The following is a 22,751-nucleotide window of genomic DNA, read 5'->3' as shown; positions in this document are numbered from 1 at the left end:
ATGTGCTGGGCATTTGACATGGATGACATGCAGTAAAAGCCTTATTATCAAGACTTTATGATGTGCGGACAACAGGGATGATTCTTAAAACATCAGCAAAAACACACTAGATACAAAGCACATTGTTAAAAAAAAAATGATCAATGCGTGAGTTGCTTGGCCTTAAGTAGCTCACAACGATTTTCACTGAACAGAAGTAACTAACTACAGAAAAGGTTGGAGACCCCCTGTGTTAATGTTTCTAGGAGTAAGCAAGAGTCTCCTTTCTTCTACTCTATGGGGACATCAAAGGTATCAACTACTCTCTTGATGAGGCTATTGTAGAAAACGATGTTGTCTGGTGGTAAATCCTTCAAGGGATAACTACAGGCATCTTCTTCTGAACTTTATGTCGAGCTCATTCCATTCTTCTGTGGAAGTTCCTGAGGCTTCCTCCTCTTCTGCAGCATCAAGTTCCTCTTCGACGACCTCTTCTTGAGGTTCGGGGATTTGCAGAGCTTTGAGGATATCCTCCTCTTCTTCAGCGTCTGCAGCCGTGGAAGGTTTAACCAGAATTCTGGATTCCTTCAGCATCTCGACCTCCTTTTGTTGAAGAAGTACTGCCATTTCTGCTTTTATCTTTTATCTTTTATTTTCTCCAATACGAGGGCCCTTTCGACATCGGAGGCCGGGGAGAACCTCTTGTTGGGTGTGGTGGATTCTGCCTTCTAGGGTATGTTTATTTCCCTTCGTGGCCTCTTGTTCGGCACCTGCCTTCGTCTATTTCAACAATCTTCCCACGTCAGTATCTCTGGGGCGGGATCCGTAGGTTTCTTTTAGTCACAGCTGACCCATAATCGACATTTATTTTTAACACCTGGGCTGCCTTTCGTGCCTTCTTTTTAAAGCCCTTTGTTTCTGACAGTTTAGGGTTTTTTACTTCGTCAGGCTTCTTCTATGTGCCCTGTGCCATCTTCTGTGTCCTCTTTGAGGATCTCGACGTCTGACCCCCAGTGTGCCGATTGTGTGGCAACTCCCTGGTTGTCCTCTTCGCTTGAGAGGCCCAAGTCCCTCAGTGATGGTTGTTTCTGGCTTTGGAGCAAGGCTGCATAATGGTCCTCCCTCTGCTTCTGACGTGCCTTGGGAGTCTTCGACACCGCATTGGCCTTGCAGTCCTTATCCTTGTGATCGCTGGGCAGGCAGTGGTTACAAACATCTTGTGAATATTGTTGTGCAAACTTGTGGTGGCAATTTGGGCAAAATTTGAAAGGAGTGTTTTCCATGGTCCCTACCTTGCCCTCTTTCGATCCATCTGCATCGCTGCTCCGACTGGGAAGGGTGTCCAGAGGTCGCTTTGGGGTATTCTCAGTGTTTTTTTCTCTCGAATTCCTTGATTTTGGGGGGGGGGGGGGGGGGGGGGGGGGTCGTCCAAAACTTCAGAGTATCTCTCTTTGCTTTGGAAGGCAGAGTTTTATCCCCCATATTTGAGAGGGGGAAGTCCGGACCCAACCACTAGATGGCACAATAATGCACAGCATGTGAATCCAGAAAAGGATTCAAGCAGCAAAACTAGTATTTCTCTTAGAGTAACCTCCCTCTCAATTTCTTTTTCAACAAACATTGTAAAGTACATCTCGAGATTTCTTCATTCCCATCTGCTTCAAAGAGCTGTGGGGAAATAGCAAATGCCACTTTCACAGGTAATGGGCAAACATTTCCAAAGTCAGCAGGTGTGAAATATATGCAAGAACATTATACATACCTTATCAATGGCTTTCCCCACCCGAGAAACACTGCTGTGAATGTCTTTGTGATCGGAGGCCAATTTTTGTACTGTGTCTTTTATCCGTTTACAGCACTGTGTTAGAACAAGTGAAAGGGTCCCTGACAACTCACCCTCTTGACCTGTATAGCGGAAAGGAAAATAAATAAGAACATTAGAAAGTTACAAACGCAATGACTTAACGGTGCACTCTAGATTGTTCTTTGTCACTAAAGCTTCACCATAATTTCAGACTAACAAAATAATCCATACACAAAATATACGTCGAGTCATTTATTTATGAAAAACTCAACTAAAAAAGACAAATTACTTTAAATAACAAATTACGTGTTTGTCATTTGGCCCCGAAAAGGAGTAGTTCTAATGCTTAATTGCTGACCAGGGCACTTAAAAGTTAGCTTAACAAGCATTTGCAATGCAATAGGTCTCGCATTCACGCATGTTTAAGCTATTGGCATTGTAAATGACAATGCCATTTATTTATATTTTAAAAACAAAAATAAAAGGCATTGTTTTTTGCAATGTCAATAGGCCAAACACGCGTAAATGCGAGATCTATTGCATTGCAAATGCTTGTTGGAGTATATATCCAGTTTGAGTTATTGACATTCAAGGACACAACCTGGAAAAGGGCACATTCTAAGAAACAGGGCTGCACAAGCCAGTCACACATAGAAGGGACAAACTACAATCATGCAAGGGCACTTGAACCCAAAGTGAGAAGGCATGCTATGCTCAGACACATGCAGGACTGAGGCAAGGGAGGACACAGGAAGGGCAAGGAAAGGAAAGGGCAATAGATCAGCACTCCGGAAGAGCAGAGGGGCTGGCAGGCAAGAGGCACTAAACCAACATGTGTCAACTCGATCTCTCATGACCCAGCGAGGATTAAGGAACTTGGAGGCACTGAACTAACAAAATGTGCGGAACGCCTCTTATGACCAGAGAGACGGAGAGAGCGTGTGGGCGTAACTGTTTTCTGTAGTATAATTCCACAAAATTATAGCAAAGTTACACATTATTTTAGCAACTTTGCGTCGAGTAACGTAAAAGTACTGAAATTACTCAGGATTACTCTGGCCAGGCTCAGTTGGAAAGTGGAGAATTATTTAAAAAAAAATAGGGAGGAAGGAGAGGTCAAACAAGTAGGGCACGATCGGGAAGATCTTGAAACAGGTATGCTTGAAAGTGGTACTCCTGAAAAGTAAGCTGGTGAAAAGGGTATGCTTGAAAGTGGTACTCTTGAAAAGTAAGCTGAGAGACTCCTGTGAGATTGGGGTAGAGCTGAAGTGAAGAGACGCCATAATTAAGAATAATAAATGACCTGCATATTTTCAAACGCACCAAAAATGGTGCATGGTTGCAACATAATGCAAAACACTATCTGGCTAAAATGAAATAATCGCTTCTGGCGGAGCTCGTGCCAGGATTCGAGCTCTTCTACTGCATATACTGTCAGCTGTACCTCTGCTCCATCGCAGAATCCTCTGCAGTAGCGGTGCTTCGGGCTGTAATGAAACGGAGCTACCACGCAAATACTGAGACGATGTATTTGAAGTAAATGAGACGTGGTAGCTAATTGCTTCTATGTTTTCAAACGCACTGAAAATATGGAAAGATTGTATTATTATCAAATGATCTACAGATTAAAAGAAAGCAACTTTAATTGGAATCAGACAAGAAACGGTGTCTGAAGTTGAAAGGGAACATACGCATCATGGCTGTGCCGGGCCGCCGCGCTGCCCGCGACGACCCGGAAGCGGTTGGGAAGCCGGCCAATCCAAGTCCCGCCCCATCGCGGCGAGAGACAGAGAGCTGCCCGAGGAGACACGAAGGCTCCGCATTGAGTCCCGGTCCCGAGATGGGGGACCGGGTGAAGAGCGGGCGGGCGCATGGGGAAGGCGGGGCTCTTATGTGGTGAGAGCCCCGCAAAGCGCTACCGCCGCCCGAGATGCAGATCCGCCGCCGAGCACCGCCAGAACAGGTAAGTGTGTTGAGTGAGAGGAGGGGTGAGTGGGGGTGGGGTGTATGCGCGTGTGTCTGTTTTAGTGTGTTTGTGCGTGCGTGTGTCTGTCTGTGTGCGCTGTGTGTCTGATTAAGGTGGGGTGCGTGTGTGTATATGCAGTGTGTATGGCTTTCTTTGTGCGCATGCGTGAGTGACGACGTGCGCGCTCACGAGGTCGAATCTCGGCCTGCAAATGCGCGTGGCACTTTGCTGTCCTCATTCCCCGAAAAGTAACTACATAAGTTGTCTCGCATAGACAGCAAAAGCTTCGCTTTTGCTTACGTCTAGCGAGACCTAAAAACGGATATTACATATTATTATGCATCCTAAAACTTAAACAATCAATCAAAGTTGGCTATATCACAGGTGCAGACTGATAGCTAACGGTCAGGCTCTGAGTCACTGAACGCAAATGCAGGTCACCTCAAGTGGGTACTGCAGGAAGCGGTCAAATTACATTCTTTAACAGTTATGTATTCCCTCCTGCCCACCCGAGTACTGCTCATGCTCTACATTTTTAAATGTATGGAGAGGATGCTCAAATCTTTGTGAATCTTAAAAAAGGTCTACCTGCGTTAGCAATCACTGCTTGCTTGACTGAAGGAAATAAGACACACGATGGCTATCAATCGTAATTTTCTCAATGCAAACACAACTGAGAGATTACTAGCTGGCAGCAATCGGGCTTCTTTAACCTTAGTTTGGACTACTGATCTTTGTTTTTCCCCGACGAGTTATAGCTGAAACATCTCTCTCCTTTAATTGACCATTTGATGAACTGACGCAGTTCATTATTATGTGCATTTCACCTCAAAGATAGCACCTTTGTGGACTCCCCGCCCCAACCAGTCACAGATCATCTGAGTCCTGTGCATTATTTAGACATTGGTATAAGGATGCAGGCCAGGTCTCTTGAAGAATAGTTTCTGATTTCAGACACTGGCCAGAACTTTACCATCTGTGAAAGATGCTACGTTGCGTATCCACTGCTGGGAATACAGCAGTACAAGTGAGGGAAAGACAGAGTTTCACTGCTTAATGCTTCAAGCATCGCCACACTCAACTGTTTAATCATTTATGTACATTACCGCTCCTTGAAATGTAATGTTTTTGGTGCATATTCATCAAAATATGAGATCTACTGCTTTGATGTACAGGCACCTTGACATGTTGCAAGTAAAACATGAATGATTCATAATATACAGAATTAATTAGGAAATAAAATAAATTCACTAAAAATCATGTTATAGACAATTTCATTGACCACTAAAATCATAAACAATGCCATTTAAAACTTCCCATTCAAAATGTATGTTGAAGACCACAATCCAAAACCTAAAATGCAATTAAAATATCCAGTTAGGATTAGCTACACAACCGCAGTGTCTCCTCACAATGCACTGCACAGGACCACAAATGACATTAATGACCATTCTCGGACGCATTGTACAACGCCTGATTTCCCAGTTTAAAGCATATGGCTAGACTATTTCAAAGTATGATGCTACCTTCAGGAAAAAAGATAGTATTTTGAAATATTATAATTAGGGGGGGGAAAAACAGCAACTATGTGGGACATAATATCACTTTTGGACACAGTGACATTAATTGTGTGAATTTGATGAGAATATCTGCTGATTGTTAGTGGGGCTGCTCACTTTAATATCCATGAGATCTCCATGAAGTCATCTTTTGGTTCACAGTGGAACTCTCTGTAGCCTTTGGTTTCAGTGTAATATTATGTGGTGTCATTCATGAACTGCTATTGAAACCGTAGCTTTTTGCTTATAAGCCTGTGAGCTTTTATGTTGGCTTGAATTGAACGGCAGCCTTTCATGACCAGGTAACCTCAGGAAACAACGGCGTCAATAGAAATGCACATTTCATTTCTATGTAAGGTAATTTTATGGAATGACTGAGGAAATCTATTGGTTGTCAGTGGAACTGTAGGCTTTGAGCTCCATATAATGTCTGCAAGGACACCTAATGTTGTTCATTAAAAGCAAAAAATGGCAATTCTATTTAACGTCTGAGGACATACAGGTACAACTGCAAACTACAGCCTTTGCCCCTCCTAGATTATCTGCAAAACAAGGACAACCTCTGATTACTAATCCAGTCTTTATGGGATTCCTGATGAGAATCAGAATAAACTTTGAGGCTGGTTGACATACGCATGAAGGTTTATAAAGCCAGGCTCCAACACCTTGAAAAGTAAAATAAAGCTTACAACTGTAATCGAACGATGCCTGGTAGCGATCACATTTTATTGGAAGTCCCTGGATGCAAGCAGGATGAAATAAGGTAATTCCACTTTTAGCATTCGGCCACACCTCGGGCAGAAAAACCTACATCTGGCGATGAGGGTGGTGCCGACATTGGAGACATCTCCATAACTGCACGGACAAATGTGCACAATTGATGCGTTTTTCAGTGAATCAAAATTCACCGATTCATTTTTATTTAACGGACATTATGGTTGTCTACAAAGACCAATTACTAAACCATAGTTTTAAAAAAGCTCTAAACAAATTCTAAAACTACTTAAGCAGAAAGGGAAATACAATATGTCAAAATGCCAAAATGTTAGTTACGGTAAGAAACTACAAAGTCACATCATGTACAACCTATGAACTCACATGACATTACAGATTACAATATCAACGACATAACATTTTCTGAAGGTGCACATCCTCGGACTTTATCGGAACCGTTTCTTACTACTGGAAATGGAGTGTTTTCCGTATATGATGGGAGGAAACATTTAATTGCGGACAGCGCAACTGCAGCTTTACATTTCAAACCTGTGAAAATATCTACTTTTTAAATCGAAATGATTTTTTTCAGGGTGGCACTAATGATTTTACTCCTCTAAACTCTGAAAGGTCTTCTGTTTGCTGCGAGAACAAACAAAGGCTTTTGTTTTCTGGTAATCTCGGTTTAGACATCAAAAGAAGTCTTTTGTCCTCGATGGGGTAATTCAGAGGGCTTTTGTTGGCCGTCTGTAACCTCTGTCCTACATTTGTCAGTGGAACTTGATCGTTTAGATTCCTTGTAATCTCGGAGATATGTTGCCCAGTGGAACACAGGACACTGTATTCCATGAAGTCCACTGGCTGCCAGGATTTACATCCCATGTGTCTTTTTAATATGTGATACTACCTCAGTGATGCCACTGGTAACATAGATGAGGACACCAATCACGTCACGGATTCCATTTGTGTAACAACTGTGATGTCATGCTTGAGATTGTGAACAATGCATGAAGGCATATTAAGTCTGGACAGCGAACCATAACTGGGATTTTTTTTTTATGCTGTAGATCAGGACCAAAACGTTCGACTAATTCATGTTTTTAAAAACTGTTGCTTAGATACTGAACTTAGTTACCCTAACATTCATTAGTTAATGCTTTTCCATACCCTAAGACCATTACCCCTGATGCAGTACTTCGTTCTGCAATCTGGATGCTTGAAAAGCATGTGGTGGTGTTTATGGTGTGGTCTCTTGCCATTCCACATATCCCAGTAAATCATGCAGCCAATACCCCATTAGTTCAGGCAGTCCATATACCTTCAATCCGGTTAAATGTATGTTTGGGGATAACATTGACTATGTACATAATTTGGCTGCCATCTATCGACAATTAACCTGTTTTGTTTTCTGTATAGAACATAGAGATAATTGTTCTAGGATCAACACCATAGTGAACTGTTGTTTCCTAAATATATAGCATTATCCCAGATTTTCAAAATGTTGGGCTTACCCTTGCTCACAATATTGTTTGTGTGCACCAGACCCAGCATTCAACCCCCAAGGACAGCCAAATGGACGATTGGGTGAGTGGCCTGGCAACTTCCAACCCCACCTCACATGGATAAATGCCATGCTAGTGCTGGACCAACAACCGGTGTACCATAGAAAATCAGAATTCACTTCCCAACATCTTCACTAAAAGTGTTTTTTTCAGAGCACTTTTTTTTCTCGGGTGAATTCTGCAGGGTTTGTACACTATCTGATCAGTAACTATTTCACATTTTTTTCTTCATAAAAAATATATATTCACCTTTTCCAGTACCGCCATTATTGTTTTTGTATGCCTGTGTTTAAAATAGTGTTTGAAACTTGCCAACTGTTTTTGTTAACCATGCGACTCACTGGGTAAACTCTTTAGATTTACATTTCTCTTTTTCCGGTGTAAAGGGGCATTTACAGCTCCTCCTGGGAGGTATGATATGCTCCCCCTTAGGAAGAGATATGCATATTTTGATCACACTTCCTGACATCCCTAACACGGCCAATGCAATTTCTTTTCTTCAGAAGTTTAGAACTGGGAGAGCTGAACATGAACAGCTAAAGGCAGCAAGCAAGTGGAAAGAGTGAGCAGATGCACACATCGCATCTTAATTTTGACTTTCGTCATGGTGAAAGTAATTTTTCATTCCTATATGGTGTGCTTCAGCCCACCCATCCCACACCCCTGATGAGTGGATGTGCTCACCATACTTCACATAGCCCCTCAAAATATTTTTTAGGATGATGGATCGAGAAATCCTGGTGTTTCTGCTGTACCCTGCAAAGTTACGAGTAACCGGCAGGGACAATCCCACATCTTCACGGATCCGAAGGCCTTGCAGCAGGCACTGAAGGAGTGGTAGAAAGAACAAGGAGACAGATGGGTGATACAGTGAAGTATTAAAATCGAGGCAGGGCCATTGCGCCTGTCGCAATTATGGAGGGGAGGGGGTAGAGAAGCGCTTATAGCTAACAGAGTGAGACTATTCTGGCCCGGAACAGAGAACGCACTGCCCCTCTAAGGGGGAAGGGACCCATAAGAGATACAAGCGAAGGAGTATGAGCCAAGCGTGCATGAGACTTTTGAGTATCAAAAGATGCAGATGGTGTAGCACTACGCTGGGGTGTAAGGGCACTAGGCAAAGGAAGATAAAACTAAATTCTTTGTAGACTGAGCGACCTATGGCCACGTGTGCTAAGCACCACAAGTACCTGTTGCGGGGTGTGTTTGGGGGTAGCGTTAAGGGGTTGGTAGGGCGGGCCTTGGGGTACCGTGTGACCATGTTGAGGGAGGTTAACTGTGGGAAGGGAAGGACGGGATGCGAATGGGGGTTGGGGAATGTTTAGGGAGATTGTTTTGGTTTTTACATACAGGGCACAATTTGATTACGCACAGCACACCAGAACTTACTATATACAGTGATGGCACAGATGGCAGGAGAGGCGGAGGCGGATAGTGCTCGAAGGGCAGATAGCATAACATCGCTGACGTGGAATGTCAGGGGGCTTAACGACCACCGCAAGCTGCGCAAGGTTTTGAGTTATTTACATAGGCAGAATATCGATGTGGCCATGCTCCAGGAGACCCACCTCCCGCAGACGAGCGCGATGCTGCGCAGCAAGGGACTTGCAGGCAATATTACCTCGGCAGGCTTCACTACACCTGCCAGGGGCGTGCTGACATGGGTGAACCCCAGGTCAGCTTACTCACTAGAACTGCTGAAGGCGGACCCGGAAAGGTGTTTTGTAGCATCTCGATGCAAGGGACAGGGTATGGACTTGGTGTTAGTGAACGTATACGGCCCGAACTATGATTGCCCAGAGTTTTACACAACGATGGCAGCGGCCACTCGCAGATACCACACAGCACAGTTTTTATGGGGTGGGGATTTTAATCTGGTACGGGACCCGGACCTGGACAGATCGGCGGGCCCCACACGGAGGCCGGCTGCTAAAATACTAGACCCGTGATGGTCAGTATGGACCTCGAGGACGTGTGGCGAATACGCAATCCAGAACAGGGTGGCTACACGCACTACTCTGCCTTCCACAATATACACACTGTCATAGATTATTGGTTAGCCGCTACGTCATTGCTAGGTCACATCCGAGAATGCAGAGTTCTGCCACGTACGGTCTCAGACCATTCCCCGTTACTGCTAACCCTAACTACCCCTAAGAAAATGATACGACCATTTACATGGCGTTTTCCACCCTATTCGCTGCTGGACCCACTTTTCAAGGGGGAGCTTGCGGAGGAGATAGAAACGTACTTTGAGACAAACATAGGCTCAGTCGACAGCTGTCAAACAATATGGGAGGCGTTTAAGGTTTAAGTTCGAGGCATAGCAATGAGGGGGGTCCTCAAAGCTATAAGACAAAGATTAGGTGACTTGGAAAAGAAACTGGGGCAATTGGAAATGAGTCAGGTGGCGGCCAATGGTAGGGAACAGGAGGAAGAGATTAAGGTATTGCTAGACTAATACCATGAGGAAGCAGACAGGGAAGATAAACACATGGGGAAATGCGCGTCAGCGCGTATGTATGGAGATGGTGACACACCAGGATCGGTACTTGCGAGGGTGCTAAGAGAGAAACGGAGGAGAACACAAATCACAGCAGTGAAGTCAGAGGAGGGAGAGACCTTAACAGAAGAAGCTGACATAGCGAAACGGTTCCGACATTACTACCCAGACTTGTACACCTCAAGAGCAAGGGACCTAGAGGAGGAGATTTTAGACTACTTCGAACACATCGACCTCCCGTCACTCACAAACACGCATAGGGAATTCCTAATGCTTCCCATAGAGAAGGACGAGATAGTGGAGGCCCTGGCAAGCATGAGATCTGGGAGCGCCCCGGGCGCTGACGGCCTCACGGTGGGTTTCTACAAGGCGTTTATAGATCTTCTGCTCCCACACCTGGCAGCACTCTTTGACGACCTGTGCACAATGGGCTGCATGCCACAGACGATGCGGGAGGCAATCTTGGTGGCTATCCCCAAGCAGGGCAAGCCTCCGGAGGAGTGTAGCTCGTACCGCCCCCTTTCAATCCTGAATGTGAACACCAAGATCTACGCCAAAATATTTGCTAATCGACTAGCACTCCTGGCTCCGCAGCTTGTGGCTCCGGAAGAGGCGGGATTTATTTATAAACCTTACATATAACATCCGCAAGGTTTTTGGGACAATGCAGCATGTAAGGCAGGACACTAAGGCAATAGCGGTATTCTTAGACATGGAGAAGGCTTTTGACTCCGTGGAGTGGCCATTCATGAGGCAGGTACTAACGAGAATGGGACTAGGGCCGGTATTCTTGCAAATGATTAGCACCTTGTATAACAGACCCAGAGCAAGGGTAAGAGTGGGCAACTTAGTTACGGAACCCTTTGCCATAACTAGAGGTACTAGACAGTGGTGCCCACTGTCGCCCTTGCTGTATGTCCTAGTGGCGGAGCCACTGGCGTGCGCGCTCCGAGAATATCATGGGAACGAGGGCATTGGCTTCCCTACATATAAAATCGTAGTGTCCACTTATGCTGATGATATGCAGATATATGTCCGCGACCCAGAGAATAACTTGCCAGCGGTACTTAGAGAAGTAGTACACTTTGGAGAACTCTCAGGTTTGAGAGTTAACTGGGCGAAGTCCATAGCTTTCCCTCTCACGCCAACCACAAAGAAATTTGAGATGGAGTCCCCCCTGCAGTGGTCTGTAGATTCCGTTAGATATCTGGGAATCCAACTGCATACGGACTCGGAGATGGTGCTCCGTGAGAACTATGGTGTGGCCATTAGCAGATTGGAAGAGGAGGTGGAGGCCTGATGTCGACTCCCACTATCATTGATGGGGCACATCTCAATTATGAAGATGGTGGTGTTACCTAGGCTGCTGTTCTTGTACATAAATATCCCCATGGTGCTTCCGCGAGTCTTTTTTCAGAGACTGAAACAATCCATGCTTCAGCTCGCCTGGGCGGGCAAACAGGCACGGGTCAAATGGCAAGTCCTCACACTACCGTACAGTATGGGAGGTCCGGGCGCTCCAGACTTTGAGCTGTATTACAGAGTCGCACAGGGGGCACATATGCACACCTGGATCCATGGAGACTGGAATATTCCACATGTTAGAATGGAAAGATTATTTGCAGACCCTCTCCCCTTGACAGCGACAATATTCAAACCGGTTGACCGTAGAACTGGGATACTAGATTCCATAACTACCACTAATCATGCATGGCATTGCCTATTGCAGCAACAGGAGGGAGCACTACTATATTTCCCATCCATGCCGGTGGAGTGGGTCCTCTGGTTGACCCCATGCAGAGACAAGGGAGTGATAAAGGCACTTCACGAACTAAACATTCGGACGGCAGGGGACATGTTCCAAGACGGGAAGGTGAAGACCTGGGAACAGGCAAAGGGGACAGCCGGAACGGGTCCCACATTACAGCAATTCCAATTCTACAGAGTGCGCAGGGCCCTGTCAGAACAGTTCGGTGAGGACCTAGACGAGCCACCGGAGGTGCCGGAACTCACCTATGTGATTAAGGCAGACTCGCCGCGTCAGATGGTAACCAATATTTACAAAATTGCAATGTCCCATAGGGAGAACCGATACACAGCAGCGAGGCTTGCATGGCAAAGAGATCTGCAAGTTCCAATAGATGATGATATGTGGCGATACTGCTGCATGAACACTAGAAGAATCTCGCTTCATCGTAGGCACCGGCTCATACATTTCAAGTACATTAATAGGGTATACTACACCCCGGAGCGCCTATGTAGGTACGGGTTAGAGGAGGAAGCGACATGCGCAAGATGCCGTGCCCCAACAGCAGACTTCCTACACTTGGCGTGTCTATGCCCAGGAATACAGGCTTACTGGGTAGACATATTCAGGGAACTGAGTAGAATAGTTGGTGACGCTGGACCCGGACCGCGCGGTGGCACCCCTGGGATACTCCAGGAGGCTACCTAGGGCGACGAGGGGAGGAGGAGTCTGAGCCTGCGAGGGAGGACTGTCAAGGTGAGGTCGAAACGCTTCGCAGTGGTACACCCGGAGACAGAGAGGGATTTAGAATGTGACATGGGGGCACAGAGCTGACTTGGGAGATTCTGCCTACTGGTAAGGGGTACTGCGTAAAGAGTGTAATACGCCACCTACCCCCTGCTGGGTTGTTGGCACTAAGGCTGTGTATTTTTATTGGGTATGAGGAGTACTGTTTGCGGCCCCCCGGCCGTGTTGTTGTGTATGCCTGAATGCTTTTTATGACTTTGTGTTATGAAACCTAATAAAACTATTTAAAAAAAAAAATTAAAATCCTGGTGTTTTGATAAACCCTAAAAAGTTCAATAGGAGAAAATGTCTCAGGCAATCCTATACAAGCTTAGATTCAAATTCTATATAAGAACTGGCAGACTGGATTGGGATTTGCTGTCTTTACTGATTAAAACGGAGGCCAACAGTGAACGATATACTAAAATGCATATTCCTCGAGGGTCTGGAACTGCAATACAAATCACAAATTTACAAACCACAACAAATTATTCCTGCTTAACCTGTATTTTTTCACACTTTGAGTAAATCAAACCAGTAATTACTGACACAGCATTATTCTAAATATATTTATTAAATTTTCCTAACTTTTATATCTTTTTATCAAGCTTCAACAAAGTTCTAATTAGAAAGTGCCGCATCAGTTAATACCATCAAATTCAACATAAAGGGCATCATTACATAAATTATACCAAAGTCATCATATCTTCCTCACGACAATCCAAAACCAATCACAGCTAACTCACATTTGAGTGGAGATATTAGTTTCCAACCACCTTTGTCAGGGCCTAAGACAGGCCATCTTTGTTTCAAAATGAGCATACGGTTTAATCTAGGTCAGGGGTCTTCAACTTTTTACTGTAGAAAGAGCTACTGTTGTTCAATGAAAATCATTGTGAGTTAATATTAGTTTTGTAATAGCGACCATATCCGACAAGATTAACTTAATGGCCACCATATACAGGATTACCAACAGTGAACACCTCCATGCATCAGGGGGGTTGTCAACATTATTATGTAAAAAAAAACAAAAAACTATACATTTGAAATACCTTTACATGGGTAATACTTTACAACTACAGCTGCAATGCCAAACCATCAAGATAATACAGTTGGTAATAATTTTTCCGATTGCCACATGATTTATCACTCAAATATTAGCTTTAAATAGGTTTTGGAAACTCATCAATTTTCCCCAAATATTTTAGGAGTTCTGAAGGTTCGCACATTCGCATCGCAAATGCACACTTTTACATTTTGGTTTCCATAAATTAAACCAAGCAAAACCTTCATATTTAGTAGAGGGTGGCTAAACACAGAAGAGCTACTAGTTAGAGAAGCCTATTTTAGGTACAATATACACATTCTTTACATTAGGGTAAAACACAAATACCATAATTCTATACACAAGATTACAATGATAAGAATTGCATGAAAAAGTTTAAAAAAGGGGGGGGGGAGAATACAGAGGTCCCCCTTTTATCTCAGTGCCAATATTCCACCTCCCTATTTGCCACCACTTGCTGCCTCCTTTGCCTCAAATCACCAGTGATATCTTAGATTTGGATGCAGTACTGGGAGTCCATATACCAATACTCTCCACCTACTGTGCCTCAATTTGTTGCCCTACAAGCCAGGCCCTCCCAAGGTACTCAAAATTTGTAAACCATGCATTAAGAAGCTCACTTTTCCATTGGTTCCTCATATCGCCCTAAGCCGCAAATTCCTTGAATCCGATACAATACAGGACAGTGAGTGCAACTATCTGCTGCTGGCTGGCAGTCATATATCAATCACCATGTACTGAGTCAAAGAAAGAGCACCGAACCAGTAATAAGATGGCATTCTTGCAACAGCTTTAGACTTTGCTACAATGCAGTCTCAGGTGTAATATGTATACCCTTTAGATCCATTGGAGGTTGGTCCCAAGTCCTCTCTTTAAATATTTTTCAGCAGGTTTTGCTTCTCCCAAAAGTAATGGTTTGCAACCCTCCGAATTACATCAATTACATCTCCTCACCACAGTGCATATATTACTATAAAAGAAAAATCACCAAAGTGGCTGGTACAAAAATGTCCCTACTCATTAAGTAGATCCACCTTTCATTAAATGCCGACAAGGCAAAAAAACGATAAAATTCTGGGCTCAAAACAGCCCACCTTTATTGCCGTAAGAGTGAAGTCACATCACCAAGAAGTGGAGTTAATAATCAATATATTTCAAAAATGCAATTGTGCTTACTTTTCTAAAATCCGAAACTTTCACTGCATATCCTCACTCGAGTGCCTCTTCGCCACCAGATGCATACAAGACTGCAAAGCAGATCAAACATAAGATCCTAAAACAGCCACCAAATAAATGTTCCCTTTTAATATCTTCTTTTTTGCTACAGCGGTCCCCTCTCAAATTCATAAATGGCATGTGCAGGACCACCTTAGATATCACTGGTGCATTCTAACTCTATTGTTAGAACACACAACGTGTGCTACGGTAAGGAGTCATTAGAGATTTACCACAAAAAGTTTTCTTCACCATATACAAAACGTGCTCTGTATCCATATCTATGCATACCCTTCCTTACCTTATGGTCTGGAATCATACCACCACTATCAAAGCACTTGTCTGTGAGGGCAGAGGTAGCAAACGCCACTCACCTTAGATACAACCTGGTACTGCTGTACCCAGTCTCCCTCATTGGAGACCAACATCCCACCCAACGTCTTTACCTTCCAGTGTGTACTCCGTCCTGCTGCTCCATATCCACTCCTCACGTAGTGTCTGCCAACGAACACTGCTGCTATATGCACCTATTTTTAATTCTGTGACCACACGCGCACTTAAAACATGGGAACCGACAGCCCTTTCCGATCAGATGAAAAGAAGCTAGCATTTAAGATGCCATCTTCGATGTGTGCAGCCTTAGACACCTAAATCTGAATCTGGCAGCAAGAAATAATATCCACCTATTCCTACAGAATAGTAATTGAACAACTTGCGGTGTTGAAACTAATTAATAGCCCTGCTTCTCCGGCTATACACTTCAACTAAAATTTCTATGAGCTAAAAAAAACGCACACCTACTCTAAAAAGCAACGTCCTAAAAGGCACGTGATCAGAGCTCACTACGTTAACGCCATGTTAGACGTGGAAAATAGTAGCAATGCCCCCACTAAGGAAAGTCAGTCAAACTGATCTGAACCTGAAGTCAGTCAAGTGGACAGACATCCCCGTATCCCTAAAAGTTTGTTGGGTTGGGCTTTCCCTTTTTCTACCAATCATATTACCCATAAAGCATCCACTTCAAGAATGTTCCACCGCTTTCTTGTCCATGTTTTGTTTGTTGTGGTTACTGGAATGGTAATATTTAAAGCTTTTGTTTTATGAATGGTCTCAGCTGGTCTGCCAGGCCTTATATTTTGAAACGGCTGGCAGAACAGTTTTGAAATTACGCTGCTGTCGTGAGTGGTTCTTTACCCAGACGTATCTAAAAGTTATGGCGACCACCGTTTCTCTCCAGCCCCACTGACTTCAACTAACCGCGGCTCATTACCACTCCCATCTTTCATCACTAGACCAATTCCAAACGCATACCTCAGTAGCTGACAGAAGAAGGTACTGAGTGCATTGTGTGTTGTGCTGGGTAGGCAGGATTGCCCTTGCAGTACTTCTATAAAGCCATCAATGTTTGCAATAATTTTTTCTTCCCATAGGCTGGTTTGGCCAGCATTATCATGCATCGTTATCATGCATGTGTGCAATGTATGACATTTACTACATATACTGTGTATCTAGGGTTTGTACCCCAAGGTATTCAATATGTGTAATATTCTCAATGGCTCACGTAAAAGCTGTATATTTTGTTCAAGTGGAACATGGGAAGTAGGTGGAGACATATCACCAGGGAGCATAAATTCTCAGACACCATAAAATCTGTGACCTGTGGAAATCTGCTATATATCAGTCAACAAATGTGCGCCTACCCCCCACACCCATACTCAATTAGTTCCAGGTGCTACCTTTATGCCACCTTCAGCAGCCCACTAAGAGGAACTCCATCTGTAGACAATGACCCCTTTCAGAAATCAAAGAACTTTCATGTCCATTTAGTGGCCAAACACTACTCACCCTCTGCCACGATAACGAGCAACCAGGTCTTAGACATGTGCCAGATTTTAAAGTATAAACACACATGAAAATCTTCCACTCTCTTCGGAAGAAGAAGGATAAGAAATATTCCTCTTTAGATCCCAAAATGGTGTAGATGTGTGCATACTTCAGGTAGAGGCAAAAGTGTGACAGTATTTTTGACTACGTTAAGATTCGTACAAGTTTGGAAGAAAAAGTACTGTGGCTTATTGAATGCACCCTGTGGTGGCTTCCGACATCCAGGTGAGAACATAAAGGTGCTGAATGTCCAAGAGCCATAGTTGAGGGGAAGGTATCTTTCACTCCCGAACCAGACTCAAAATATTATTTCGTTAATTGACAAATGCCTTAAATAATACCCCAACAGAGTATTGTCCGTTTCAGGTGTATTTCCTAAATAAACTGTGGTACACTGTAAGGGATTGAGGAAGCAACTGAGAAGTTCAATACCCACTTATATTTTAACCGCTAGTCACAATACACTTTAGCTCCTAGGAAATACCAATGGTGTGGTTTCCATGAACAGTGTTATACCCCTTTAGGACCAACATTAAGTTAGTTAAGTTGATGTTTAGCTCCAGGTTTGATCTTTGGTGAGCCTCTAAAAAAAAAAAAAATAATAACAATAACAACAAAGGAGTTGAGCAGGTATGCACGAGCATTAACCCCTTGCCTGCGCTGAACGTTCCGCGCTAGTGTGGAACGTTCTATTGCGCGGGCAGGGCCGCGACGTTCAACGGACGTGCACAGCACTACCGAGGTAGTCCACGTGATGTCCGCTGAACGTCGGCAGCAGCGATGGGGTTAACAACTTTCGTAATGCCCAGGCTCTGATGTGTAAGGTTTTGCACCAAGAGCTTTTGGAGAGGCTGAAAGCAATAGAATATGTTTGTATAAACAGTGGTTCACAAAGAAATGAATCTCTTAAATTTTCACCAGCTGGAAAACAAAAATGGTCTATGCAGAAAAACTTTTTTGCAATCATATAATGAAATAGGGTCACTGACATTTATAGAAAGAAATATTGCTTCATTACTTAAAATATCTTAATTTCTTGGTAATCAAAGAAATGTATAGTGCTCATGCTTTTCAGTGAAGGGAAGGTGCAGTGGGGTGTGATGTACGAAGTAAGATACTGAACATCACTTCTAAAAAGACAAAAGATTCCTATCTTGATAAGTTTTTATCATTAAAGAGGTGTCTATGTAGGTCTGGTGTCAACAACATTTTGGCCTCTGTTATTCTGAGGTCATCATCAGGACAGTGCAAGAGCACTACAAGTTTCTGTGTATTAAAGCTGTGAGTGAGTGAGTGTGTGTGTGTGTGTGTGTATTGCTTCTACACACACCCTCGAACATTCACGTGGGCAGCAATTTCTTTGGCACCTCTAGCAATTCAATTGTCTGCTCTTGTATGCAAATTATACAAGAGTTTCTTGCAATGAAGCAGAATCTGCCCCATGCACTTCCTATTCCTTGAAATCCACGTACTGCTGAGCAACTTGTGGTACCCGTTTAAGCTTTAATAACAGCCACATTTGAGTAATAGATGCTTTTGCCTCACGCTGGCTGGCCAGGAGGACATAGGCTCTTTTGTCCTGGTTTATACAAGAGGCATTGAGGGACGTCAGCAGCTGGGTACACTATTAGAGATTCCCTTTCCGATGTCTCGTATAATAAAGTCTTAAAGACCCTTGAGCTAAGCGAATGCTCCTCACGTAATTTTAAACTGTAAAATTTCCAACCACACTCACAACCTACTCCCCCAATGTCCCATCCACCCAAAGCTAGAATTGATTAGAGGGAAGATTTTCCTCGACCAACTGAGAAATCATGATTGCTTAATACCAAATGGGAGACTGCAATCTGACTCCCCCACACAATATACCCATAAATCTCCAATGAGGGAGGCTAACTTGGACTAACTTGTTTTCGGGTTCACTTCTTTTTATTTGTTGGGTGACTTAAAAACTATTGATTCCATTCACTGTGACCATCGTCTACTGAGGTTTTCCCTAGAGGTAAGCACTTCTGTTAGCTTCTGAATTTATCAGAATCTGTATATTAATAAGATATTGACTTATAAATGTACTGGAATATAATTGCTGGATAATTGAGTGAATGTTATGAATGTGTATGGGTTACGATAGATGTAGATGACTGGATTGCATTGTTTTAGAGGCGCACTCTATGTATATCATCTTCTTGTCTAATTTAAGTATTTATAATCAAATAATTTGTGGTCATGAGCTCTATTATGAAATAATTGGTCGATAAGTAAAGAGAGTGGTTGCCTGAGGATTTACACTATAGTTGCAGATGGATACGCCAAAGTTTTGAAGATTCCAGAGACTGGTAGGCAGGCCCAGTGATGGTTGATGCAATTGTGCAGTTGGGGAGGCCTTGTGCTTGAAACCCATTAGCTTTGAGGCTGAAGGCCTGGCCAGTGGTGATCTTCTATTGTAGACAGGATACAGAAGTAGCGCGATGGAAGCTTTCATACAAGATTTCAAGTGGATGCTCTGAGAAGGACGCATAGAGCACAAATTACTTTGGGACTAGAATGATGAGATCTGAAGCTTGGGTTCTACGTCTAGTGGAACTTTCCTAAGATTGTTCAATCCTACACCAGTTTTTGACTATCCAGAAGGATCCCTGGGGCAAAATTCAAAAGATGGCTGATGACGGTCGCTCACAATTGATTTCATAGCACATTTCCGGAGGTGATTGCACAACCATGACCTCCTGCACAAGCTACTTTAGTCATGGAAAAAAGCTTGGATACCCAGAACCCACAAGCGATTAATAAATCTGGTTCAGGCAGAGTTATCCGGGTGCGAAGATCAGTTTTGTCCTGTGTTTTCCAATGATGTGCTCACTTAAAGCTAATCAGAAATGACTGGATACATTTAGGACATTCAGTTCAGCTATTTCGGTGGGATATGATCTAATAATTCGTTTTTATCCAGAAAAGAACTTTCAGCAAAACTCATTGTTTTATGCCCAGAATGGGACTTGCCAGACAGGAGGCTACAGTAGAAGTGGTATTTTATAGTGTCCAGATGGAGTTACATCCAATACTCATTTGATCTCCTATCCGGCTTTGTTTGAGCATCCTAAATTTTGTGCAGTGTGATGTCTCAAGACTTGTACATACGCATCTAGAAAATTAAGACTAGCTCATTCATTCAGTTGTTTACCTCCTTTTGCAAGCCCTTTGTCGCTGTTTTTTTCACCCATGCAATAAGGTGGGTCCTATGAGCTATGCCAGCATACTCTACAATGGGGCAAATGGATTTGAAGGAGAATAGAAAATGCTGATAGTTATCATGTCTGAGAATGAAATCATGCTTCCACTCACATTGGTATATTCTCTGAAGAGAACATCCATTAAGTGTTATGTTTTATTGCAGACAGGACATAAGCAAAAACAAAACTAGAAGAAATGGGATTCTTCTGCTTCATGCCTGTATTGTATATGTTCTTAAAGACCGCTTTGCAACAAAAACATAAAAAAGTAGAGATACCTTAAAATTGCATGTTTACAGGACATGTCAACTGGTTATTTCTTCCATGGGTTTGGTGGTTCAATCCCAGAGCTTCACAGGATATGACATTTTGATATATTCTGTTCTGGCTACTTTATTTATGCAAACAGGTGAGTAAAGCATAGTCCTCATCTCCATGTCCTCAATTCAACTAACTTTTCTTCACAAGATGTTATTACGATTTGGAACTTTGAGAGGTCCATATTAAATACTGTAAAAATATTTTAAAAATCAATTCATGCGATATAAAGTACATGGAGTGCTACAGTACAATAAAAAAGAAAACTATGCTCTACTTTAGATAAATGGTCTCATGGACTAACGTTTCTTCACATTAGACAGCAACATATTTGGCATGCAAACAGTGATATTCTGCTTAAAGCTTATTTTTTTAACAATTTTAAGACAATACATTTACATCAAATCACAAAGAGCACACAAGGCAATGACCTTCTGCTATGTGGCAAATACAGCAAAATATGATCAGACGTTAGAGAGTTAACATCTGGTACAAAACCCTATTTAGATTTGAATAGGAAATATCAATTATCACTTTTTTCCACCAATCTGCACAAACCTTCACTATAAGAAAATTGTCTGCAATATATTCATATTATTTTTACACATTTCACCCAGATTCTAAATTGTAAGTATAAATTGAAGAAACAAAGTTTCAGTGAGTCAGAAGTGCAGACTAGAAACGAACAAAGTTAATAATACTGAAACATGAGTTAAGTTGCTTTTCAAAAATCTAATATCACACTTCATAAAAAAGTTATTTCACTCTAATGTGTCATGTGGCGTGATTCATTGATGGGGAGTTACATTTTTAATGCAGTGCCATTGTGTATATCTGCTTGAAAGCCTTAACTGATGGCCTGTTTGAGCCTGTAAGTTCTAAAAAGACATCTGCATAACCTTAATAACCTTATAATGATTGCTATGAACAGGCCACTATATGTGAATGACAATATTAAGATCTACAATTACCAACAGAAAAATGCAACAATGCTGCTGCCTGACTAATAAGGACCAGAAGACTAACCTTCTGCTGCAACACGAAAAATCTGAATACTATACCGACATAGATCCAAGCAGCACTTTTGTCTCTTCACGTCAAGAAGCAACCAAAAACAAAGTTCCAATGAACACCTTTTGCAACTCATCACAGAGAATATGCCTCCCTACTACGACATCTCCACCCCATTTAACTTTGTGCTGCTTTAAATTGGTGTGCATGTCATTAGCACGCACACACACACACAGCATTTTGTTTAAGTGTTGCAGTCCGGACTCTCAATATGAATCCTTTAAGTGAATAACCATCAATTGGTATAGCTTTACAACAGACCATGGCTAAATGTTAAGAACTGATGAAGTAAGAATCGACTGATAAACTAAACAATCAATGATTCTAAATAAGAAAGCATAAGCCATATAATTCTAAATTGATGAACAGAGCAACTGGAGAAGAGAGCAGGAGAAATTATTATGTCAGTAACATTTACTTAACGCGGATTAATCGGATCATAAATCAGATATTAGCTACAAAACAATGTTAATCTTATTGTGAAAGAACCAATGATGGGCTCCCAAGTACTTTCCAATTACCACTGGGTCTTCAACCTCCCATACTCTAGCAACATCTTGGAAAGAGTAGCTGCCAGACCATGTCAAAGAAGAGTACGCGGAAATCCGAGAAAACCTTCCAGTGAGTCAATGTACATGAATGCTAACATGTGGCCTTCAACCCTGACACTGCACTCACTGCAAAAAGACGATTTATTTAGGCTCTTCAACAAACTGATGTGTTTCAACTGAACAGTCTTTCTCATGGTTATGGATCTATACGTTATGTAAAGCCAATAATTACTTATTTTTTTCCTGTAAATATAGAACTAGAAAAGTTTTATAAGAAGATCAAAGCCAATATCGGCCCAGGTTATGGCTGGAAGCATACAATATGATAAAGTAACTGATAAAAGTAATAAAGAGAAAGGGCATTTAAGCAGATAAAAATAACTAATATTTTTGCTTGATTGATTTAGGGCCAATGGGTGTGTTAGCGATAACTGCATAATTGAAATACAGTAGTCCTGCTGTGTATATACTGACTGAGCAACAATGATGCAAATCATTTTACATAAATAGTCGATAAATAAAAGTCAAAAGCAATGGGACAAACAGATGGTCAAATCTTTAAAAATGTAGGCTATATTCACCAATACCAATTCTCGGGTGCTAATGGCTTGTCCTGCATGTCCAAGCAACCACCCACAGAGGAAGCGCTGGTGTTCCACCCTGCAGGCTCCACCGCCACATGCCTCTATCAGGGCTGGCAGCAGAAGCGATTCTGCCACCAAATCCGATGCTTCCCCCAGTGAGAGCATGACATCAGTGCACACAGTGTGCAAACATCATGATTACACGCTGGGGA

General features: G+C 42.7%; 1 protein-coding gene across 2 annotated transcripts in view; it reads right to left on the bottom strand.

The window, feature by feature from the left end:
- RMND5A (required for meiotic nuclear division 5 homolog A) overlaps nt 1–22,751 on the bottom strand; it is a 272,396-nt gene that overhangs the window by 233,304 nt on the left and 16,341 nt on the right. For both annotated transcript variants that reach the window (XM_078678673.1, XM_078678674.1), the window contains exon 2: nt 1,742–1,884. In XM_078678673.1, coding sequence (XP_078534799.1) covers nt 1,742–1,884 — 143 coding nt within the window. The remainder of the gene's footprint in view (nt 1–1,741; nt 1,885–22,751) is intronic.

The sequence above is a fragment of the Lissotriton helveticus genome, chromosome 2_2 (assembly GCF_964261635.1).
Source record: "Lissotriton helveticus chromosome 2_2, aLisHel1.1, whole genome shotgun sequence".
Classification (NCBI taxonomy): domain Eukaryota; kingdom Metazoa; phylum Chordata; class Amphibia; order Caudata; family Salamandridae; genus Lissotriton; species Lissotriton helveticus.
Note: the sequence above shows the minus strand (reverse complement) of the source record. Positions and strands in the feature narration are given on the sequence as shown.